Source organism: Antechinus flavipes, chromosome 1 (assembly GCF_016432865.1).
Source record: "Antechinus flavipes isolate AdamAnt ecotype Samford, QLD, Australia chromosome 1, AdamAnt_v2, whole genome shotgun sequence".
In the NCBI taxonomy this organism is placed as follows: domain Eukaryota; kingdom Metazoa; phylum Chordata; class Mammalia; order Dasyuromorphia; family Dasyuridae; genus Antechinus; species Antechinus flavipes.
The window spans coordinates 341,997,400-342,020,250 of NC_067398.1; the positions used below are offsets into that span (position 1 = coordinate 341,997,400).

At 42.0% G+C, this 22,851-nt stretch overlaps 2 protein-coding genes across 3 annotated transcripts in view; both read right to left on the minus strand.

Moving 5' to 3' along the window:
• Positions 1–20,296, minus strand: MRPS34 (mitochondrial ribosomal protein S34). Its single transcript, XM_051969463.1, has 4 exons — positions 20,279–20,296; positions 1,669–2,571; positions 906–948; positions 1–755 (listed from the first exon to the last, which is right to left on the minus strand). The coding sequence occupies exons 2-4, from the start codon at positions 1,987–1,989 to the stop codon at positions 478–480; spliced, it is 642 nt and encodes a 213-aa protein (XP_051825423.1). The 5' UTR covers positions 1,990–2,571; positions 20,279–20,296; the 3' UTR covers positions 1–477.
• SPSB3 (splA/ryanodine receptor domain and SOCS box containing 3) overlaps positions 9,153–22,851 on the minus strand; it is a 19,115-nt gene continuing 5,416 nt past the window's right edge. For both annotated transcript variants that reach the window (XM_051969459.1, XM_051969457.1), the window contains exons 2-7: positions 20,279–20,419; positions 14,663–14,840; positions 13,707–13,894; positions 13,494–13,596; positions 13,063–13,188; positions 9,153–12,697 (exon numbers count right to left, since the gene is read on the minus strand). In XM_051969459.1, coding sequence (XP_051825419.1) covers positions 12,363–12,697; positions 13,063–13,188; positions 13,494–13,596; positions 13,707–13,894; positions 14,663–14,840; positions 20,279–20,407 — 1,059 coding nt within the window. In that variant the 5' untranslated portion in view covers positions 20,408–20,419 and the 3' untranslated portion in view covers positions 9,153–12,362. The remainder of the gene's footprint in view (positions 12,698–13,062; positions 13,189–13,493; positions 13,597–13,706; positions 13,895–14,662; positions 14,841–20,278; positions 20,420–22,851) is intronic.

Below are 22,851 nucleotides of genomic sequence, written 5' to 3' on the forward strand. Positions count from 1 at the left end.
GACAGCAAGACTTTGCCTTTATTTGTACTTGTACAGAGCCAGGCTCTGACTCCCAGCGAAAAGTAAAATGAAACATAGTAAAGGAGATCCTTGGGTAGGTCCATCAGCTTCATGCCTCTATCTGGACTTCTCCTAGGAGAGTCAGATATTCAGGTTTGAGATACAAACACAATGTACTATTGAGCACTTGAGACATCTCCATCTTGATGATCTCTCCCAAAGACACCTCTGACCTTTTTAAAGGAAGAATAAGAGGCCCAAATGAGCTGAGCACTCAGTCATAGTACAATGATAAAAAGGGCACTGACTTTACAAAATGCTATATTTTCACCACCTCTATTGCTGAATTTCATGGGCATAGATTAGTCAGTGCATTACCAGAAACAGCATAAAATTGGTTTGCAGGACAAATTCTTCATTAAAAAAGGTGTTCTACATGTAATTTCATACTGCTCATAATCAAGCAGTTCAAGGCCTTTATACTGGAGTTCCTTCAGCTTGGTTGTTGGCATTTTGCTTTTGAAAAGAGATTTTTTTCTCCAAATCTATCATGGGCTCCTCAATGCTGAAGTTGCCCTGCTTCTGTCGTTCTGCAAAAATCATTGCCCGAAGCAAAGGAGGGTAAGGCACATATCGGATAGTTTCTTCCGACTTAGGGATGAAGTTCTTAAAGGCTTCTTCCTCATGCTTGGGCACCAGCCTCCAATCGTGGTACATGACCTGGTCAATCTCCTTTTCTTCACTCTCTGTCTTACCTGGGGAAAAGTTGAAGCACAGGGGTATCTATTGCTGGCACAGTCAGTCTAACCACCATTAAAGATATGGCAGTCTCTCCCCTCCCATAAACAAAGAGAAACACCAAAGAGCAATCGATCTCAAAAGTCTCCCTCCCCCACTTTCCTTACCTCGGAAAGTCAGGATCCCCCAGGCCTTTCCATGATCCAAATTCTAGAAAGCAATGACAAAAACTTGGATGAGGTCAATCCAGTGATACAAGGACTTTTCTCCAAATATTTTCCACCTTCAGCCAAGGCGGAGTGGAGAGACGTGATCATAATTATCAAAAAAGGAATCATAGAATCTCAGATGGAAGGGACGTCAGAGAACACCTAACCTGACACTGAATTGCCAGGAATTCCTGATATGTGTCTAACTTTAAGGTTATCCAGCCTGTGTTTTAAGACCTCCTGTGATGGATTTCATTCACTTCCTCCAGAGGCTATCCGTTCCTATTCTGAGCAGCTAATTATTAGGAAAAGTGTTGTCTAGAGCAAGTCAAAACCTGTTTTTCTCTGCTTCTACTCTAGACCATAGAAAAGGTAAGTCTATCAAATATAAATTAGAATGAGACAAATTGGGAGGAAAATAACTAGCCTATGACAAGTACAGCAGAGATTAAAAATCAAGTGCGACCCTCGGACGCCCTCGATTAAGCCTGGGATATTGAGTCTGCTTAAATCAGGAGAGGCAGAGGCCACGTCCTGCACCCGGCTTTCATGGCCTTGATGGCTCACAGGGTGACCTTGAGGGAAAGCCCCTTGGTCCCGTCCCCCAACGACAAGGAGGCTTTTCCAGCGGGGGTGTGGGGGGTGGGGGACGATCGGGTAAAGAAAAAGGGGAGTCGTGCCGGCGGGTGGCGGCGAGGGCAGGAACGGGGCAGTCACGCACCGGTGCAGTGTAATCGGCGCGGACGCGGGTGAGCTGCCAGTAGCAGGGCTCGTCGTGCTGCCACAGCCAGGACTTGCGCGTGACGAGGCGGCCCAACCCGAAGCACGGCAGGCGATTAAGCAGCTGCAGGAGGCGGCTCTCGCGCCGCACGTCGGCCCAGGCTTTCTCGGGGAGGCGGCGGCCGCTGCGCGTACGAGTCATAGTTTCGTAGTCCAGGGCGAAGCGCTCCGAGTCCCGCGGCCGTGCCTTCAGTTCCCGGTAGGCGCGCACCTTGCGGGCCAGCTCCGCGATCAGCCTCGGCCGTACTTTCTTGCGCCCCATCTCACTAGCCCTGACTTCCCGCCTCTGCACCAACCTGAAGCTCGGAGAGCGGAGATCTCAGCTCTCCGCCGGAGCCGTAGCACCGCCCACCACGGCCCAGAGCCGGAAAGACCTGGTGTCTCCGGCATCCGGGGCCGGATGGCGCACGCCGGAAGGAAAATAACTCGAGGACGTTTGGGAAAGCGAGGTGGCCTTAAAGGGAAGCAGAGCCATGATTGTGATGGCTCGGGGCCACTATCTGAAGAGCTGAGGAGGTTAAAAGAAGGCGGAGAAGATTCAAAGGGAGCTGGAGTGGAGGAGACCGGCTAACGGAACTTGGGAGGAGAGGGACGGGGGGACGATACTGAGAGACGGACCACGGATCTGTAGATACAGAGGGCGGGGGCGGGGTGGGGCTTAAATGGCGAAATCCAAGGGGTGTAGCAGACGGGAGGCGGGGCATTTGGGCCAAATCTGAAGGACTTCCGGATGGCTCGGAAGACCCGCGGCATCCTTCCTTTTCCCGGTTGTTTTTAATCACTGGGCAGCACGTGGAGCCTGTCACTGGTATTCGAAGCCTCCCCATGGGAAAACTTGTCTGGGCTGCGCAAAAACAAAAATAATGTGTGAGATTATATCCCATCAGGGAAACCAAATACCCTTGTACATACAAGGTATTTTCGGGATACGAAGAAGGCACTGTAAGGTAGGGGGCGGGGCCGTGTGGAAGGAAGTGATGCTTGATTCTAGAAGACAAAAATGGAGAAGCAACTGGTTCCAAGCGTGGAACAGAGGCCCACGCGTGGAATGTCATCCGTGAGGAAAGCCACGGAGGCCGGTTTGGTCAGACTGGAAAGAGTTCTGGGAAGGGAAATGTGGCAATTAAGTCTATAAGGGTGAGCTGGAGCCAAAGAGTTTTCCATCTTAGAAATGGAAGGGAGCCGCTGGAGCTTTTGGAACGTTTTAGACTTATGCTTTTAGGAATATCATATTGGCAGCTGTGAATGTTAGATTGCAAATAAAAGTTACTGCAGGAAGGAGAACCACGTAAGAGCCTATGTAATGTGATAGACTAGCCTGAAGTGACAAAGGACTTAACTAGATTGGTGAAGAGAAAGGAGGAATACAAGAGATGTAGAACTAGAACAAAGACTTGACATCTGACATCTGACTGAATGGGTAGGGGTGAGGAGAAGACAGTTATGGATGATTCTGAGGTGGACTGAAAGATGGTGGCACCTGCAATCAAAATGGGAACGTTTGGAAGCAGAGTGGGCTCGGAGAAAACCATAATGAGTTTTTTGTGTACATGCTGAATGTGGAAATGCCTATAACACATTCGGGTAAAAATGTTTTAGGCAGTCAGAGTTAGGTAGGGCATACAGATGGAGGGATCCTCTGCATAGAGAAAACTGAATTCATGGAAATGCAAATCAAGACAACTCTGATGTACTATTACACATCTCTCAGATCGGCTAAGATGACAAGAAAAGATAATGCTGAATATTGGAGGGCATGTAGGAAAACAACTACTGATGCATTGTTGATGGAGTTGTGAACTAGTTGTTGCTCTGAACAGTACGGAATTATGCCCAAAGGGCTATCAAACTCTGCATGCCTTTTGACCCAGCAGTGTTTCTACTGACCTTATATCCCAAAGAGATCTTAAAAGAGGGAAAGGGATCTACATGTGCAATAATGTTTGTGGCAGCCCTTGTTGTAGTGACAAAGAATAGGAAAGTGAGTGGGTGCCTATCAGTTGGAGAATGGCTGAATGAGTCATGGTATATTAATGTTATAGAATATTATTGTTCTATAAGAAATGATCAGCATTGATCAAGAGGCCTGAAGAGACTTACATGAATTGATACTGAGTGAACTGAGTAGAACCAGCAGATCATTGTATCTGGCAACAAGAAGATTATGCAATGATCAGTTCTGATGGATGTGGCTCTTCAGGCCAGTTTCAATAGTGTTGTAATGGACAGAGCCATCTGCATCCAAAAAGAGGACTATGTGGATTGAATGTGAATCACAACAAAGTATTTTCACCTTTTTTCTTGTTGTTTGCTTCCTTTTTGTTTTTGTTCTTGTTTTTTTCTTTTTTGATCAGATTTTTCTTGTGCAGCATACTTGTGGAAATATATATAGAAGAACTGCACATAAGTTTAATATATTGGATTACTTGCAATCTAAGGGAGAGTGGGGGGTAAGGGAAGGAGAAAAAAATTTGGAACACAAAATTTTATAAGGGTGAATGCTGAAAACTATGCATATATTTTGAAAATAAAAAGCTAAAAAAAAAAATCAAACTGAACTCATGGATACAAAGTTTAAGACAGTCTAGAAGGAGTCAGGAAATGGATGAGCAAAGGAGAATGGGAATGGCATCACCAAAACCCAGGTGGCAGAAGGGTATTTAGGATGTTAGTAAGTAAAGTCCAACTACTGCAGATCGGACCAATAAAGCACATTGGATTTGTCAAGTAAAAAAATGTTTAAAAATAACAATTTTACTTGAATGATATAGTCAAAAGCTATATTGAAGAGCTGAATGAGAGGAGATGAAAGCAGACAGTAAAGGAGTATATATGTAATTTTAGGAGTTTGATTCTAAAAGGCAAGGAGATGGGTTGATACTTGAAAAATTAACTAGAGGTTTTTTAAAAAGGATGGGGGAAAAACAAAAATATCCTGAATAAGGAGAGAGAACAAAGAGGGTATAGAAGCACTCTGTCCAGGAAAACAGAGGTGATGAAGGCCATTCTTCATCAATATAAAATCAATGTTTTAGAACCTATAGTGTAAATAAAAGAGGAAAGAATGCCTCCATTTTGTCATGGGACTTTGAAATGTAGAGTAGGGGAAAGGAAAGAGCTCATGGTAAATGACACGTTTTCTCAAAGTCTCAGTCCAAGACCTCTACAAATAAGGATAAGAGATGGTCTGGAAGGCCTGAGGAAATATGAAGTTTAAATGAGATGATATCAGCAGGGCATTTCCAATAGACTTAGGATGGAGAGAGCCATCTGCTCTCTGGAGATGAGAAGGGAGAAGATGAAGAGAGAAGACTATGGAGACTAAATGTGAATCACTACATAGTTTTTTCACCTTTGTTGTTTGCTTGTTTTTTTTTCCTTCATTTTTTCCTTTTTGATTTGATTTTTCTTGTGCAGCATAAATGTGGAAATATGTTTAGAAGAATTGCACGTGCTTAACATATTGGATTACTTGCCATCTAGGGGAGGGGGAAGAGGGAAGGAAAAGAAAAAATATGGAACACAAGGTTTTTCAAGTATGAATGTTGAAAACTATCTTTGCATATATTTTGAAAAATGAAATGTTACTATTATTTAAAAAGAAAAAAAAGATGAGGTTTAAAACATCACCTTGGAGAATTGATAGCCCTTTAGGGAAGACAATCCAGTGCCTTGCCACTATGCTACCCTGTCATTCCAAAGGTCATCTGCATCTCTGTAGCTTCATTTTAGATCCGTATTATTCAGACTTGTACCATGGGTTCTAAAGCATTCAGATTCTACACTGACTACCTTCAAATAGGAAAGAATGGCATGCAAGAAGGATCTCTTTTTTGACATTAACAACCTTTAAAGTAAAAATTTTTACAGAATGGTCAAAATTTTTATCAAAACCAGGTGACTGGTCATAGATAAGATTCCTTCCCCATTTCCCTGCTCACTTCTTCCATCAGCTTTCATCAGGGAGGTGGTATTGAGTGGGAGTAGAGGAGAAAAGAGTGACTGGCCCACTGAACTACAGGCAGCCGCTGAGGCTTCTGGTCAACTCAAGAGTGCTCTTTTCTCCCTGATTTCCCCAACTCCAGCTATTCTAGAATCCAGCTTTTTTTTTTTTTAATTTTTTTTTGTTTTTAAAGTATTAAAAATTTAAATAGAAAATAGAAAAAGAAAAAAGAAAACGCAAAAACATTGTCATGTGCATAGTTATGAAAATTCAAAATATGTAACAACACTTTCCATTTTAAGAAAGCATATATAATAGAAGACATTATATTCAAAACTGCCCATCTTTTCTGTTTCTAAGTAGTTTTCTTGTTTTCTGCTATGTATTTTTTATTCTCTCCCCCACCCCCTACATCCCCCCAAGCAGGCTAGAGTTAAACATGGATATATTTATGAATAAGTTTTATACACATACATTTAAAACTATTAATATGGCTGACTCATAGATTTTTCTTTCGATTAAATTTTTTTTAACTGAGATTAATGATTACCATCCCTACTTTTTTTTCCTAATTCCACTCTTGTCATTGTTACTATTTGTGTATATCTCATTTCCTACTCTTGTTAACTCTTCTATTTTACTTCTACTCTCTAGCTTGCCTTGCTATTTATTACTTAACCTCCTGCCCATCTGAGGATCTCTCTTATCCTCTCTCCCCACCTTTTTATCTTTTACATTAGTTTGGATACCTTATTCTACTCCAGTACTCTATACAACTTCTGTACATCTCATTCCCTTCCCTAATTTTTAAAAATAGATCTGTGTTGTACCTTTCTAGGTATATATAATATATTGTTACCTTTTTAAATTATCCCTTATGTGAGTAGGATTTCAGAACTACCAGTCCCCCTCCCCCATCTAATTCCTTTTTGTTGATTCCTGTTCTTATATCTCATTCATATAGTATAATTATTCTTTGCCTTTTTCTACATTTTTGCTTTTTAGAGTCACATCATACTCATCTCCAGTCCAGTCTTTTTTTTTTTTTTGAATACCTAATTGCTAATAGACAATCTTAGATATGATTTATCTTTCCATATATAAAACATAAAAAAGTTTGTCTTCATTGAGCCCCTTGAAATTAATCTTTGATGTTGGCTCTTACATATGATTTATACTTAATTTTGCTGGAAATATTTTCGGCACAACCCTAGCTCTTTTGATTACTGACCAAAATTCCAGGACTTGTGTTCTTTTATTGTAGCCATTGCTAAAATCTGTGTAATCCTTATTGTAGTTCCAATTGTTGGATTATCTGTTGGTTTTGCTTATAAAACTTCTGGGGGTGGTGGTGGTTGAAATTTAGCAGTGATCCCCTCTTGTTCTAGCACATCAGGATAATTTTCTCTTATTTCATGTATTATTATATCAAGATTCTTTTTTTTTGTCATAGCTTTTCCAGTTCTTTATTTTCTCTTCTTGATTTGTATTTCTTTTGAGATGTCTCACATGTCTCATTCTTTTCTATTTTTCATTCTGTGTATTTTATTACTTCTAGGTCTCCTTAACTTCACTGAATTTCTTGTCCAATTTTAATTTTCAAAGAATCATTTTCTTCTTTTAGACGGCATCTCCTTTTCCTAGTTTTCTTTTCATAAACTTGCTTTTTTTGAATTGTTATTTTCTTAGATTTTTTTCTCAATCTCATTTGATTTTTAAAATCTTTTTTGAGTTCTTCTGTAAATTCTTTCTGGGCAGATAAATATTTAACATTACTCTTTGGAATAGTGGTTTTTTATGTCAACATCCTAAGATGAACCTTGGTCTTCCCTATTGCGTATTACCACTTTTTATAGTTATTTTTTTAAGAGCCCTTTTAATGGAGTAGGGATGGGGTCCTTCAGTTCTCCCCTCTGGCCTGGAGCCCCAAACCAAGAATTCCACCTTCCTCTAAGTGGTCACAGCCAGCATTCTCTGCCCCACTGGGAATGTGCTGGTTCCATCATCTCAGCAGCACGATTTGGCATCTTCTGGGACTCAGACTCACAGTACTCATGCTGTCTGGGAGATTTAAGTTTCTCTTCAGCCAGCCCCAGGGATCTCCCCTTGCTGTTTCAGCAGAGTTAGCCTGAAGGTGTAAACACTTCACTCTGGCCAAACCTCTGTCCTGGCATTTTCAGATCTTCTCCAATTATCCTGGGAGGATCACCATTCTGCCCCAACTCTTGTTTTTCACTGGTTTCTTTTACAATTTTGTTTTGTCTGGTGGAGAAATCTAGAGAGCTTGGAATTTTCTGATCTGTCCTCTCTCCAGAATCCCCTTCCAAACCCTGCTTCTTAAAACTCTTGTTCACAACTTGTTAACAATGTGAGGGTCATGATTTTTAAATCAGTAAATGCTTGATTTGTATACCTATATGCCTAAGAATATGAGATAAGTTCTCAGTTGAAGAGGGGTGGTAAGTGGAAAATTTAAGCAGCCCTGTGTTAGAAAATGCTAGTTCCAGTGTCCTCAGGGAGGCTTTGGGATCCCTAGATTGTGAGCGTGTCATAGAGCCCCAGCTGCAGTCTCACCTAGAAGAGATGTGTGCACAGTGCTTTTCCTATACCTCAGAACCCCAAAGCAGGAGATGCCCCGTCTCCTCCCTCAGCAACACTCCTGTTTGTACCATGCCGTCTGTCCCAAGTGTGGTCTAGTTCTAGCAGTACTTCCAGGCAATTTCAGCTCTTCTGGAAGTTGCTGGCTCGGATAGCCTAATGACAGCTCTAGAGTCAGTCCTATTGACAACCTGAGGTTGTGGGCTTTGGTCTGACCATACAGTAGTATTGTCTTCACTGACTCTGCTACTGCATAGTTGGTTGCAAAAGCTCAGGAAGTCCTTGATAATTCCGAAATCAGCTTTTCAAAAGCCTCATCTCACTGGCACAGATGCCAGAGAGGAGGAAGTCAGGGCTACTTCCTGGCAGTCTTTATTCCGAATACTAAATTGTTTCCCAACCATGTCCTGTTCTTCCTCCCCTCCTTCCCCGCCCATACATCTAAAGTTGAAAAGTCAGAACCAGATCAGACTGAAAAAGAAAGGGATTAGACTATCTAATGTCCAAGTCTCTCCAGCTATACACTGGTGGTTTTTACCCATTCACCCTCTGTTGCTCAGCAATCTCTTTTTAACTGAATTATCTCCTACTACTGTCATTCTGGCACCTAATCCTCCTTTGGGGAATAACTACTCTTTTTTTCTGGAGCAAAGAAGGAAGTCTCAGGCTAGAATGAAAAAAAGGGAGAGGGGCTGGACCTGCAATACAATTTTAGCAGCAAGGCAAGTCTGGAGAGCAGACATTAAACTGGACAGGATCCTGAAGAGTTGGAGAAAGGAATTATTGGCATCATATTCTAGGAGCTTTGGGGTGAAAAGGAGAGGTGGGTGGTGTAAGCCTTATGCATGCCACATTACTTTATGAGTAAGAAAAGAGTTCTCAAGTTCATCAACAAACACTACTGACTTTATTGAAGGCAAAGTTTGAAGAAAAAATAAGACTCGACACAAAGCAAGACCCCAGTTTCCTCATTGCCCTTTCTCATGAGGGTTCTACCACACTAGCTCCTTTCTTTTGGCGGCAGGGTCATTTCACTGCTGACTGTTCCTTGGATTGTACCTGAGAATGCTGCTGGTTACTCACTACCACCTGGATTATCAGTGGTAGTTCCTTGCTTTGCTCTGTTCCAGGGGCCTTAAGGGATGCAAAGAAAAGCCATCATTCAACAGTGTGCTTAGTGAGATGGGACTTTCCTCAAGTCTCCTTCAGTGTTAGCCATCCCAGACTACCCAAGGCCACAAAGGAAACTACACCAAGATAGCAGTTTTCTGTGGGTGAGGAGAGGAAAAATGAATGAACCAAAAAGACAAAAGTTTTTGCTCAGGCTCTTCCAATCTGATGCCAAGGGAGTTCAGCAGGAGTCAGATGGAGTAATATCCAGCTCAAAGGTGGCAGAGATGAACACCCTGCTACTAAAGACTAGGGAGGTTGATTTCTGGCCCTAAGCAGCTTTGAGGGCCTTTTTTCTGAGGAACTGCCCTAGTGCTGGGGCAGGAAGGGCACAAGAGATGCTGAACATTACTATTTGCAATTGCAATCATCTGTGATCCTTTAAGTTGCTTTCTAAATCATGTTAGATTAGTAGGGTACTGCCTCCTTCTAAACTGTACTTTTTGTCCCTTTATCTCCTCCTCCTTCACAAACCTTGGTGCTATTACAACTGCACTCACAGCAGGAGCTAAGCCAGCATGTGTGTGCAATTACAAAGGCCATTGCCCATGGTCAGTACAAGTGCTTCAAGCCCTGGCCAAGGTAGGCTTAGGAGAGATCACTGCCAATCTTTTAGAATAACAGTTGTACTAGCACACATTTAATCAGAAATTTTGTATTCTAAGCATTCAGTTCTCAGTTCCAGCCTTGATTTCATTACTCACTGTCTAGCCGAGGAAACTTCTATTCATGTATACTTTCATCTATACAATGAGTAGTAAAGATTCCAATCTCATCTATAAAATGACAATTCATAACAAACGGATCTCCAAAGTGTGTCCCTTCTGGCTTGACATCCACAACCCTATGAGTCAGATCATCTTAAAAATACAAGATTCGGTGTTCTGTGCTTCCCCCTTGGGGATGTAAGTTCTCCAACATCATCCCTTGGTCTGCCTTACTAAATGGGCTGCCTCTTTTTAGGAGCAATGACAATGCCAATTCAAATCGAGGCCTATCAGGCTCTCTACTAGGAGCCAGGCCAGAGGAAGTAAGTCAAGGTAAACTTAAGTAGAATGGAAACCAGGAGCAAGGATGCACAGGCTTGCTGAGCAGGGCACTCAAGGAAAGACAGTGGTCACAGAAACATGGGCTGCTGATCAAGTCTTCTAACACAGACAGGACTAAGACTTTTTGCAATCCCCTACCTACAAGTAATCAGGGCCAAACACTTTATCATCTGGCTCAGTTGTCATACTAGCCCTTTAGCTTTCACCCTGTTCAGCTTCCACAACCCTGTGAGTCAGATCATCTTACATCCCCTCCCCTTATACCCTCCAACCCCAGACCAAGAGGGTTCAAAAGCTGTTATCAGATTACTGGATAAGGGGGAAGGACAGGAGGTGTGGGAATTACCAACTTGTACACGATCATCGGGCACCCTTAGGCATATGCACCTCGCACAACAGAGCAGGAAGGCCTGTCTCTGCTCAGTGACACTGCAGTAAAGAAAGATGATCTGATTCAGGTCTGAAGAGTCATCCCAGATTTATCTCTTTGAGTTTCCCATTTTGTGGAATCTTCACTTTTTGTGTGAATTGATTTATGGCAAAACCCATAAAGGTTAAAAAAAAAAATCCTCTCCCTCCATTTCCCAGCTTTTCAGGAGTGTTTGTTAGTACAGCAATTGCCTTTTTCTGGATGCTTTCCTGCCCAGGCAGAATAACAAAGACATGGGAAATGAGGGTAAGATTTTTTGCAGCAGAAATTATGGGTGGCCAGAAACATGGAATGGGGCAACAAAGCAAGAGATGTAATTAAGGAACAAAGTGGGAAATATCAGAAAGCTGAATAAGGCGAGAGCTAAAGGGCTAGTATGACAACTGAGCCAGATGATATAAATTGATGGCTATTCTGTTGAGCCAAGATTTTTTTTTCTTCTTCAATGAAGAGGTTCACTAAAGTTTAGAATTTTACCATTCCAGCCTAGATAGGATGCAGTTACAATTTTAATAAGCAGGGGATTAGAGTGCCTGGCAACTCACATCATCTTAGCAAGATTCTATGAACCTTAAGGCCCCTTAGCTCTCCAGAGGCACAAGGCCAAAATTCTGCTATTGATTCTGCCACCAAAAATCACTTCCTTCAAGACTTAAGTTTTCTGATTAGTAAAAAAGGGCTAATTCCCTACCCCAAGTGCATCACAACAGTACTCAGACCACCCCTCACATATCACATATCCACCCAACTCCTAAATATGGGCCCATTTACTTTTATGGCATCTGTAATTCAATATAAACTATTTTGACTTTATTACAGTGATTTGATACAGTCTCTGATACAGGAGCAGAAAAGAAGCTGACAACATGCAAAAGCAGGTGTTTTTTTTTTTTGTTTTTTTTTTTTAAATTCTAGATCCTAGTTCTGAAGCCCCAAGGGGTGAGGAGGGAACACAATATTTATTAATCAGGCTTTTCTCCTTGCCCCTCTCAGCTGGACATTTGAGAATAACTGAGGCTAGGCTGCAGCATTATCCTCCCCCTCCCCTGAGGCAGGAGTGATTGGAGTGATCATATGCTGTCCCCTGATGGAGGCAGTAGCACTGCAATCTCCACCACCCTACAGAGGACCTGGAGTGACCCTTGGGCTAAGTCCAGAATAAGGGCTCAGGGAGCCTTACTGTTATCATCTGTTTCCAAGCTGATGCTCTTGGGTTCACGGCACAGTCTTCCAGTCCAGGTGAGGAGCAGGTGCTGTGTCCTTAAACTAGTTCCTGAATGAGGGGAGTATCTTGGCAAATTCAAACCAGTGGAGCTGTCCCCAAGGAAGGGGATGGGCAACCTCCCCTCCCAACCTTCCCTCTTGTCCCAAAAGTGTGTGGAGGAAAGGGAAAAGAAAGAGAAGCCACCCCAAGCCCAACAAGGCAGTTTTCATTGGAAAATAAGTTAAGTCCGTCGACACCTCTTCCTTTGACATGGCTTGGCCTCTGGGCTCCCCGAGCATGCTGCCGTCTTGGGCGACTGTGACGGTAGGGGGCTACAGTTCATGCTCAGGACCCAGCCCAGTTTGTTGTGCAGCACCTGCTTGAGGCCAGGAGGTAAAGGCAATCCTTCCAGTGTGTCTCCAGAATCAGGCAACAGTTGACGAAGACGGTAGCAACACAGATACTGCAGGGAAGTGAGGCTGGCACAAGAACGAATCACCTTCATGCTGCTCTTGGCGGCAGTGGAGCAAACCATGGGGTAGAATTTCTTGTTCTGCAGTTTGGTGGCGGCAACTCCTGGCAGGAGACATGAGGTGAGTGAAAGGGAAATCACTGGCCTCTCTCCTCTATTTGGGGGGCACAGCCCAGGGTACCTAGACCTAATCTACGCTGCCCGGGACAAGACAGACCAGGATCCGAGCGTCTGAGAGGATGGAGACCAAAGACTGGGAGAGTCACTTACAAAGGGCCTCCCCTTTCTTTCCCTAGGGAAGAACTACCCAAAGCAAGCACAGATCCACGGATTCTGGACTCCTCTGATTTAGTCATGCTCTTTCTAAGGGCTCCAGAGGCAACAGCATGTTCTCCCTAGATGCCTTGAAGTCATCCACATGTAAAAGACATTCCATGTTGTAACTTGAAGCTTCAGCTCCCACCCTTACCTATGCATTTCCTGTTTTTGAAGAAGGTCAGTGTCCCATGCCAAGTGTCTAGGTGAACCCCGATGATGGAACCCTGGCCAAACCGTGAGGAGAAGCTCATCTTGTCACCCTTGTGATGGAGAAGTCCTGAAACGGCAGTCCCAAAGGGAAAACTAGATTTGGTGGATCTCATTTCTAATTCCAGGGCTCCATTTCTAGTCTAATTCCCCTTTCCTAGTCCTACCTTTTGAATGCTACAGAGATACAGCATGATCTTTCCTACAATTTTTGATCCTTTCTCCCCACACCCTATCCCAATCTGCCCACCCAGAGCTTTCAGTCACCTGTAGGCATAAACCCTCCCAACCCATCTTCTAATAAGATTTTCACCTCCCCGAGTCTTAGCAACAAGCACCTTTTTCTTTTGTTCTCATCAGTCCTCATATGCTCACCTGTGTAGGAGAGGCCCCAGCTGTCTTCATCCTTGCCCAGCAAGCTGCAGAATGTATGGCGGTACTTATCCAGATTTACATCTGATGTCCCAATACCAACCATCTACCAGAAACAGTGGGGAGAAGGGAAGGAGAACACTAAGCCATGGGAGAGGTGTCCTGTAGTCAGCACCCGTGTTCTACAGCAGTATCCCCCACATTCCCCTAATATACCATATCGGTGCCGTAGACTGGGGAAGTCATCTTAATTTCCCAAAAATGCTGGCCTTCACATAGTTCCTTGTTCCCTCGTATGGCTGCTGTGCCACAGCTATATTCCATGTGGAAATTGACTTTGCGGTTGTCACAACTTAGCAGAGTGGCCGTCGATTTGTTCAGATCATCCCATACCCAATCAAAATCTGTATTGGAGGAAAAAGAGTCTATCTTGGGGACAAGCAAGAGGAACTGACCCTACAACATACCCAAGGCCAAATCTAACATCTTTCTTTATTGACACCATCTGCTGATGTGACTGATGCTAACAGGGTAAGAAAAAGGCCCAGTAAAACAGCAAAACAGGATCACGTTCATTGCTGAATGAGAGAACCACTTGGGAGGTCCAATCCAGAGACATTCACCGCCCCCTCCCCCCCTCCCCCAAGTTTCTTTGACCTCAACTAGCTACATACAGCAGATCCTGGTCAGGTAAAGAGATACATCCTGCTTTGCTACTGATGTATCCTCACAACTACTCTTCATTTTCTAGACTTATTCTCAATCCGGGAAAAAAAATAAAGGACAAACTATGGCCACAAAAATTCTTAACCTCAGTTCCATGTTCTCTTTTGGGTACTGAACCCCAAGGGTATACTTACTCTGCTCTCCATTAAGAGGCAGTTGTTATAATTTCCTTTCATAAAGCAAACTGCCCCCGCATTTTCTTACAGCTGTCCAACGAGGGGAAAAAAACAAGTGAAAGACTACTACAGGATCAGCCAGTTCCCAAATTCCATTGGCCTGGGAACCAAATGCAGGCAATATTAAGCCAACTACCACCTGAGTCCAGGCAGGCTGGCTCTGACGCCCTTAGAAACAGCCAAGAGCCCCAAGAAAATCATTGCTAACAGCTAATTAGCTTTGGCTATTGGCTATTGTGGGTCCCCGTAGGAAATCCGGAGGCCCCTTACAGTCATCTTCCTCGCCACACTGGCAGTCCCTGGTTCGATGGCTGGTATGGAGGCTGGCACAGTACGGAGTTTCACTTTGGCTCTCACAGTCGCAGTAGGATTCCCCAGTCACAGGCACAGCACTCGGGATGGAGGGTGGCAGGGAAGGGAACTCTGCCTCTGAGTCTGAGTCACTGTGCTGTCAAACAGAAAGCCAAGGGCAGGTCAGGGTATCAGCCTGTCCAAAACTTAGGCATAGTGGTGGCCCACGGGCTAAGGCATAGGAAAAGGCGCAGAAAAGACAACAAAGCCATGACCAGGGTTCCTTCCTACCCTTCTAACTGGTTAAGAGGTCTCTGTGGTAGAGTAGATAGCTTGGGGAACATGCTCCCAGCACCATCTTCTGTGCTAAGTTAGGAGAGCAGAGAACATCATACTTCCTCTCTCCTGGAGAAGAATCTTGGAATACCTGGCCTAAGACTGTCCCACATAGGTAACATACACCACTTGGAAAAAAACAAGTTACCTGCTTCACTCTCCTGAGTGCCTATGCTTTTCAATGTACAGAGATTCCCTGTCGGTTTGCCCTATCTTTAACGTCCACCTCCTAAGAGTTTATTTGAAAAGGTGAGTTATTATATCATCATAAATATTACTAAACAAGCTCTATGACATTACATTTTCACACAGGCTTTAAGTTGCTGAATTACCCTCCAAACCAAGCAACTTCCAGCTTTTACTTTATGGAAATTTGACTGGGACGAGTGCAAAGTAAGCAACACGTTTTTAATAAAGAACTTCCCTGGGACTGAGGATCCTCAAGAAATCAGAGGTTTACACTAGGGCTTTCACAATCCATGGATAGCTTCTGAACATTCAGAAACATAGTACTTATTGCAAAGATGCCATAAGGAATTTCAGGCAGCATTTATTAAGTAATCATTACCGATAGCATGAGCTACCTGTCCACTTCTGGAAAATGCTGAGGATTCCTCTCGTCACAAGTGTATTATTATCAATGGTTGCAGAATCAAGAGTGTCTGATGATCAAAAATTCCATGGCTAGAAATCCTAGGAGTCAATCCCATGACTCATCAAAACTGAGTTACTACCTGCTTATCCTTCAACGTCAAGGCCAATGCAAGTGAATAGTTCTTATAAGTGAGCAAAGCCATACCGTTCCAGCCACAGCATCAACTTCTTGCTGGTAGTCCAATGTAAGTCCCTATATTTAAGGATCAGGATGTTAATTTGAGGGAGGAGAGTTACAAGGGGAAATCTAGGTCTTATAGAACATAGAGGGTGTGCTAAGGAGATAGGAAACCTACAGCTGAACCACTAGCCACAAATGATGAACATCAGGAATACACACTAACCACATAGAGCCATGTTGAACCTAATGGTGGAGTAAAAGTTAATAGTCAAAAGCAAGCGACCAAGTCTGGAAATTATTATCAGGACTAATCACAGCAGTCTGGTAGTCAGAGTTCTTGTGAGAGCCTCACAAGTCTTTATCTGATTCTAAGTCACTGAAACCTATCCCATCAGATTTAACTAGCTGTCACATCCTACAAAGCTAAAGGTTTTATAGAGAATTATCCTTTGCAAACCCAACCTATCAAAGTGTGGAAAGACTCAGCTTCAGGATTAAGGGAACAAAGTGATATATATGTTTAATCATAGCTATTCATAAAGCCACAGTATAGATGGTAGTATAGTCTGCATCACTGTAGTACAGTGAAGATTTAGAGATTTGGGATTACTAGTCTGTGAAAGGCCACAGAAGAGTAAGAACTTCCCTCAGCCAGAATTTCCTTATCTCCAGCACTCACCTAACCGATCAACATTTATTTTTCTCCTTTAGAAAGCTCTATTCTAAACTTAGCCCTTGGAGTTCTAATGGCTCTATCATCCAGATGCCTTACAGAGATTTATTATCTAATCTTGGCACTTGACCACCTGCATAGAAAGGAGGTGGCTGTAGACTCTGAAAGGCCACCCTGATGGAGCTCTCAAAATCCACGAAAGTGGAAATAATCCAGACAACATGTGACTCTGGCCAACAAATTTATCTCACCCCGTTTTGTTACAAATAAGGAAAGAAGCTGCTTATCAAGAGGTAAATTTAATGCAAAATTAGTCCCTTTTCCCAAAAGTGCCATCAGAAAAATATGCTCAGATATTTTATTCAAATGTCTTCCTATGGTTTTCTTCCTGATATTTACAGCTCATATTTATGTTATATGAGGACAAAAAAGAGATTGTCTCCACCTTAAAGGATGGAGAAAGTGAGGCTCTTAAAGACTGAATGTTAAAAGTTGTGCTTAAGTCGTTCACATGGCTAGTAAATGAGGAGCCACAATTCTTCTCTATCCTAATATAGGCCAGTTGAAGCTGATGTCTGTGTTCGTCTCTATTATTATAAAAGAATGAGCACCACAATTGTGATTTGGTAGTTTTTCAAAATCTTATGAATGCCTGTTTTTTTCTGTCACACTAACCCAAATAAGCCCTGACACACCCACTAAGAACTTCTACACTTGTCATTCCTTCTGACAAAAAATGTGAGACAAAAATTGAATTCATCAAATATAATCAACCCCTCAAATTGTACTTGACAACATGCAATAGTGACAATATCTAAAGGGGCCTGGTTAGAGATCTAGGGATACCTACCTAGGAGAACAGACTTAGTAGAGAAATGATGGCTCTATTTTAAAGGGCTAGTATATGAAAGAAGGAATTGACTAGACCTGAAGGCATAATAACAAAGGGCAATTTTAAGTTGTAAATCAACAGGCCTTTATAAAGTGCCTACTCTTTGCCAGGAACTGGGGATTCAAAGATGGGAATAGGAGATGGAATAGGAGAAAATAGGCAAATAATTAGGGAATACACAAGCCAGAAGATAAAACAGAGTTAATCTTTGAGAGAAGGCCCTAGGTGGTATAGCAGAAAGAGCCCTGGATCTATTTTCAAGAGCTAAATTTAAAGACATTTACTTACAAGCTGTGGGATCCTAGGAAAGTAATTTAACCTGCCTTGGTTTCTGTCAATGTAAAACAGAAATAAGCTCCCAAGAGATCAAATAATATAATAGTTGAAAGATGCTTCAGACATCTTATTTTTTATCCAACTGAATTCATTTTGGAATCCTTTCTTTACACCACCACATCCCAACATCCAGATACTAGTGTGACTAAAATCAGCCTCAAAGATATACAGACCTACTCTTTCCCTAGAACCTAGAGGTCCACTGCCTTTGCAAGGATTTCTGTTCTTGACTATTTAGAACAAGGCCCTCAATCTCTTTTTTGCAGCGATGGGGTCTATACATATGTAGGGAACACTGTGTGTATACAGGCACTGTTAAGACAACTTAATGTGATTAGATTTCCTGAATTGTGGGTTTATTTATTTGTTTTTTAAAGGGGATGACTCACTGGAATAGAAACTAGGTATTTAAACTTCCTTACTGGAGAGAAATTAAAGATCTTTAAAAGAGGTCTTTTAGGCCTGTGCCAACTGTTTAAATGTATTTAGGTTTCTAAAATACTGGAGAGAGGCATTTTCAGAGTCACCCAGTCCAATTCTAACATCTAGTAAAATAATGTGCTAATCTGCAATTTATCAAGATCCCCCACAAGGGCTGAATCCTAAAGAGAAGGGCTAGGTCCTAGACGAGCATATTCAGACTAGGTTCTTGGAGATTCTCCAAGATAGAAGGGAGGGACCCTATGTTTTGCATAAGGTACTGAAGGCAAGGTGCAAAAGGAATGTAAACCATTAGATGACAGGTAAAAACAGCATGGTAAATGTATGTGCTAACAACTGCAACAAATATTATAAATTTCTAAGCCAAACACTGTCAACAAATATAACCCGCACTCCCCTGATGCAACACTAGATAATGAGTCTCATTTCCTATGATGAAACATACAGGAATGAATTCTCAAGGTCACTAGCTAATCTAAGATGGAAGACATACAGCAATGTAGGCCAGGCCATAGAATGGTCAAAATAAATAAAAGATCAATCAACAATAATTACAAAAAGGTTAAAAAAAGATAAAAACAAGGCAAGTGGAAAATTATTGAAAACTCCAAGAATAGAAGGCACCCATTACTCCTATGCCTGAAGCTCATTTCCTTAGATACCTTCTGAAAATGCTCAATGAATTGTACCTTTTTGTTTACATTATCTGATATATTCAGCATATAAGATGTTTTTGCATGATTGCTATTGTCACAAGGGAAGGTTCATGCTGGTGTGTGGGTTTTATTTCCCCCTACTATCCCCAGAAAGTAACAATAAAAAGATATCAGCATGAAATTTTTTTAAAGAATTGGAAAGAAACCAAACTTGAGGAAGAAAACCTGCTTGGATTCACTGTTGCTATGATTCAGAAAGAAAAAAAAAAGTTATGGGATGGTCTTACCCGCTACCTCAGCAACACAAAATAACATTTCCTATTGTAACCAGCTCCTTTAGGGTACACACCTCAAAGTTGCAGCACTTTCAGTATCTGTCATAATCTTAAGAGTTCCTTCCCCACAAACCTTAGTGACTATCAAGCAAGCCTCCCCATCCCATCATTTCAGTTCCATCTGTTGTGTTCATATCATCTCAGATGAAGAAAGCAACTCTCTCTATTCTTTGCTTCAGCTATGTTTTATATATCACAAATGGGGTTTTCCATTTCCCACTCCCTTCTATAAGAGTCAACTCTAAAACTGGGTACAGAACTCTGACCATGTTCTCATCAGTGACATGAGAGCAAGGACAATGGTCTACTGACCTAAACATAACATTCAAAATGTAGGTGTCTAATTTGCCACCACGCTGCAGCACTATAGACTCACATTCAGCTACATAGCAGAAAGTAAAACAGTTCTTTGCTATTTGAATAAAAACCTAACAGCTCAGCTATATTCCTGGTAAGGAAATATATGCCCTTAATCTCTCCTACTGCCTACAAAGTACTGCCTACTCTCCCTTATTCCGCTCTTCTTTTGGCCCCTCTAGGAAAACCTCATAAGATTTGCTTCTCTCTGCCCTCAGAAGTGTCCTAGGTATATCTTTTTAGACCTACAGAGGTGGCCCCTAAACTACTATGAATAGAAACATGAAGCAACAAGCACTGCAGACATACCCAATATAGTACCACCAACTATGAGTCCTACCCAAAGAGAAAGCATGCTATTACAGAAATCTAACAATACTTAGCAAGGGTTATAGGTTAAAAAAAAAAAAAAAAAAAATCAAACCAAAAAGGCAAGACCACTGATTATAGCCCCAAAGCTCTTTCTCATCCCTCATTTCCCCCACAATGGCATTTTCTCTCTGAAATAGCATTTTGAGCTTGTTTAACAGATTAACAGGGTTAGAGCCAATCTGCTCTTTTCATACTTCTTGGAACTAAGTTTTTTTTTTTTTTTTGCATTTTAAAACAAAACACTTTTTACCAACTCCTGGTGTAGACTAATTAATGATAGATAAGAGAATTTGGTCCTGTGGTTTTTCTCATATCCATTCCTCTTATGCCTGAAGCTCATTTCCTTAGATAACTTCTGAAAATGCTCAAGCCTGAACTAAAAATAACTAATAACTCTTCCTGTGAAGACAGCAGAGACCCACCTGTCCATCAGAATCATAGCCCCAGTTGGTGGTGCCAGAGGCCAAAGCCACAGCTCGGGCATCTGCCTCCCGGCGGGCCCCGCTCAGAACAAAATGCCAGGCCCGGCTGCTGCGGGTGCGTCGGGCCATGGTGGAGAAGATCTGGAACAAAAAAGAGAAACAAGCCACGGGTAAGAGGAAGTCTGTGATGTGGGAAGCTTCTTCAGAACTCAATCTCCAGGAGGAATTAAAACTTCCCCACGATTGTCCCATGAGTTCTTCAATAGGGACAGTAGTAGTTCATAGCCTGATTACCCAAAAACATGATTTTGATAAAAACTATGTAGTTCTTGGGACTCCGCAATAGGCTGTTAGAAACACAGAGCTATCTTCTTAAGTATCTAACTATTCTACCATCATCTAGAAATGATGAAGGATCATAGCCAAAGCCAGCACCCCTCCCGTATTCATTCCTTCTAGGACTTGGGAAGCCAGCAGCTGCACATTCTTCCTTTTTAGCTTGAGTACCGCACCCTAATGCACACCTTCAGCCACAGGATCACTAGGGATTTTCCCACTCCCAGTCCTGCCCAATGAGCTTGTCAGCCACAGTTACTGCCCAACACCCGTAATTCTCTACCTCCTGGAATTACCTCCTGTATCATCGAGACTGTAATTTAAAAGGCTACTGAATTTAGAGTCATAAGAACAACGTTCAAATCCCAGTCTGTCACTTATTATGACTGGAAGCTCAGGTTATTTCCTCTTAGCCTCAGTGTCATCACAGATGATTTCTAATGTCTCTATCAAGTATGGAAAACAATACAAATCAATGCAAGGTATTTTCATATTTGCGAGAATTTTAGATCTTGACTAATTGAAGCTGAAAATTAGAGATGATAGACAGGGGAGAAAAAACTTTTCCAGCTAGGGAGAACGTTCCTATGATCTTTGGTGGCCACCCTCATTTGTAGCAGCCCATGGAGCCAGTGTACTATAATCTGAATGCTGACCATCTCTTCCCGTTTCCCACCTCTTGGGTAACTGCCAGCTAAGAAGTAGAGCATTTAAGCTGGCTTTGGAGAAAACTCTGGCTTCTGATCCTAGCTCTATGGACTTCAGTTTACCCATCTGTAAAATGGGGATAAAAATTCCTACAGTACACAGTTCAAAGGTACCAGGGAAGTTACATGTTAAGGTGGAGGAAGTAATATGGATGCATAAGACTTGGGTTTGAACTACATAATCAAAATTTAGTAGTCATGTGACCATGTAACTTCTCTGAAATAGGAAACAGACCCAATTTCCTCATTTGTAAGGTGGAAGGACCCTAACTCTCTACCTCAGAGGGTGGTTATGAGACTGAAATGAAATGATACAAAGTTTCATTAACCTTCAAGATATTATAGTTCTTGAAGACATCTCAGAGCTTTGCACAGCTTTTAAGACTATATTTAATCAATTACCTTTATTAATATACTTTCTACCCTACATTAGGGCAAGAACCATATTTAATAATCTTTTGCAACTCATCCAATTTCTAGTACTGTACTACACAAGGCAGGCAATTTTAGAGGGGGTCTTAACTCTTTCTTCTGCTAATTTCTACCTGAGACCAGAGGCAAAGAGATTTCTTAGCATCCAGCAGGGATTAAAGGAAAACTCAAATGTCCTCCCAACTTCCCTATTAAAGTCCAGTTCTTTTCACCCACTACTTCCAAGCTTTCCTAAAACCAACATGATAATGACAATATTTCCAACCTATTACCCAACAGCTGATGCCCCCCCCAATTCCTCAGCCCTCAACCAAAGGCACCCCACCCAACCAAGACCCCACTCTGAATTGCGAAATCTCCTTTAAGTCTCCCTGATACAGATGGAGTGGGAAGGTTTCTAGAGGCTACAGAACATGCTTGACCCATAAACAACAAGCATGTAGTCTGTAGCAACAAAAAGAACGGTTGCTTCACTGACCCAGAAATCACTTCTAAGAATACAGTTTCCATCTACCAACAATAGAGCTGAGCTCTATTCCCTACAAAATGGGTTTACAAAGGAAAAGGAAGATAAAACAGCTAGTATTTACATAGCTTGTAAAGGAAGGAAAACAGAAAGCATTATCATTTTCTTTTCAGTCCCAAGCTGGCATAAAGCTACCACATAAATAAACAAGGTAAATAATTTGACCACAGCCCCATAAGCTACAAATTCTAACTGAGATTGTTATGTCAGCTATTAATTGTTGAATCCTACTATCAAAGATAGGGACCATGGAGATCATTACAAATCTGAGTACTGTGAAAACTGGGATAGGGGAAGTATAGGTTCCTCCCTACTTCACAGTTAAAAAGAAGTCAGGTGAGACTTATATTCAAATCCAGACTTTAATCACTAAGACCAAAACCAAGAGTCAAGAGCACATCAACAGAATTGAGACATCAGGTAATGCATAGAATCCCTGCTCTGACCTTCCACCACCTTTACACTGCAATGATGACATAATACCCAGAACTTGTAGTAGTCCTCACCTTAAATCTATCCATTTCAAAGCCACAGCATTTCAGGCTAAACACTTTTAAAAGTCACTAATCCTT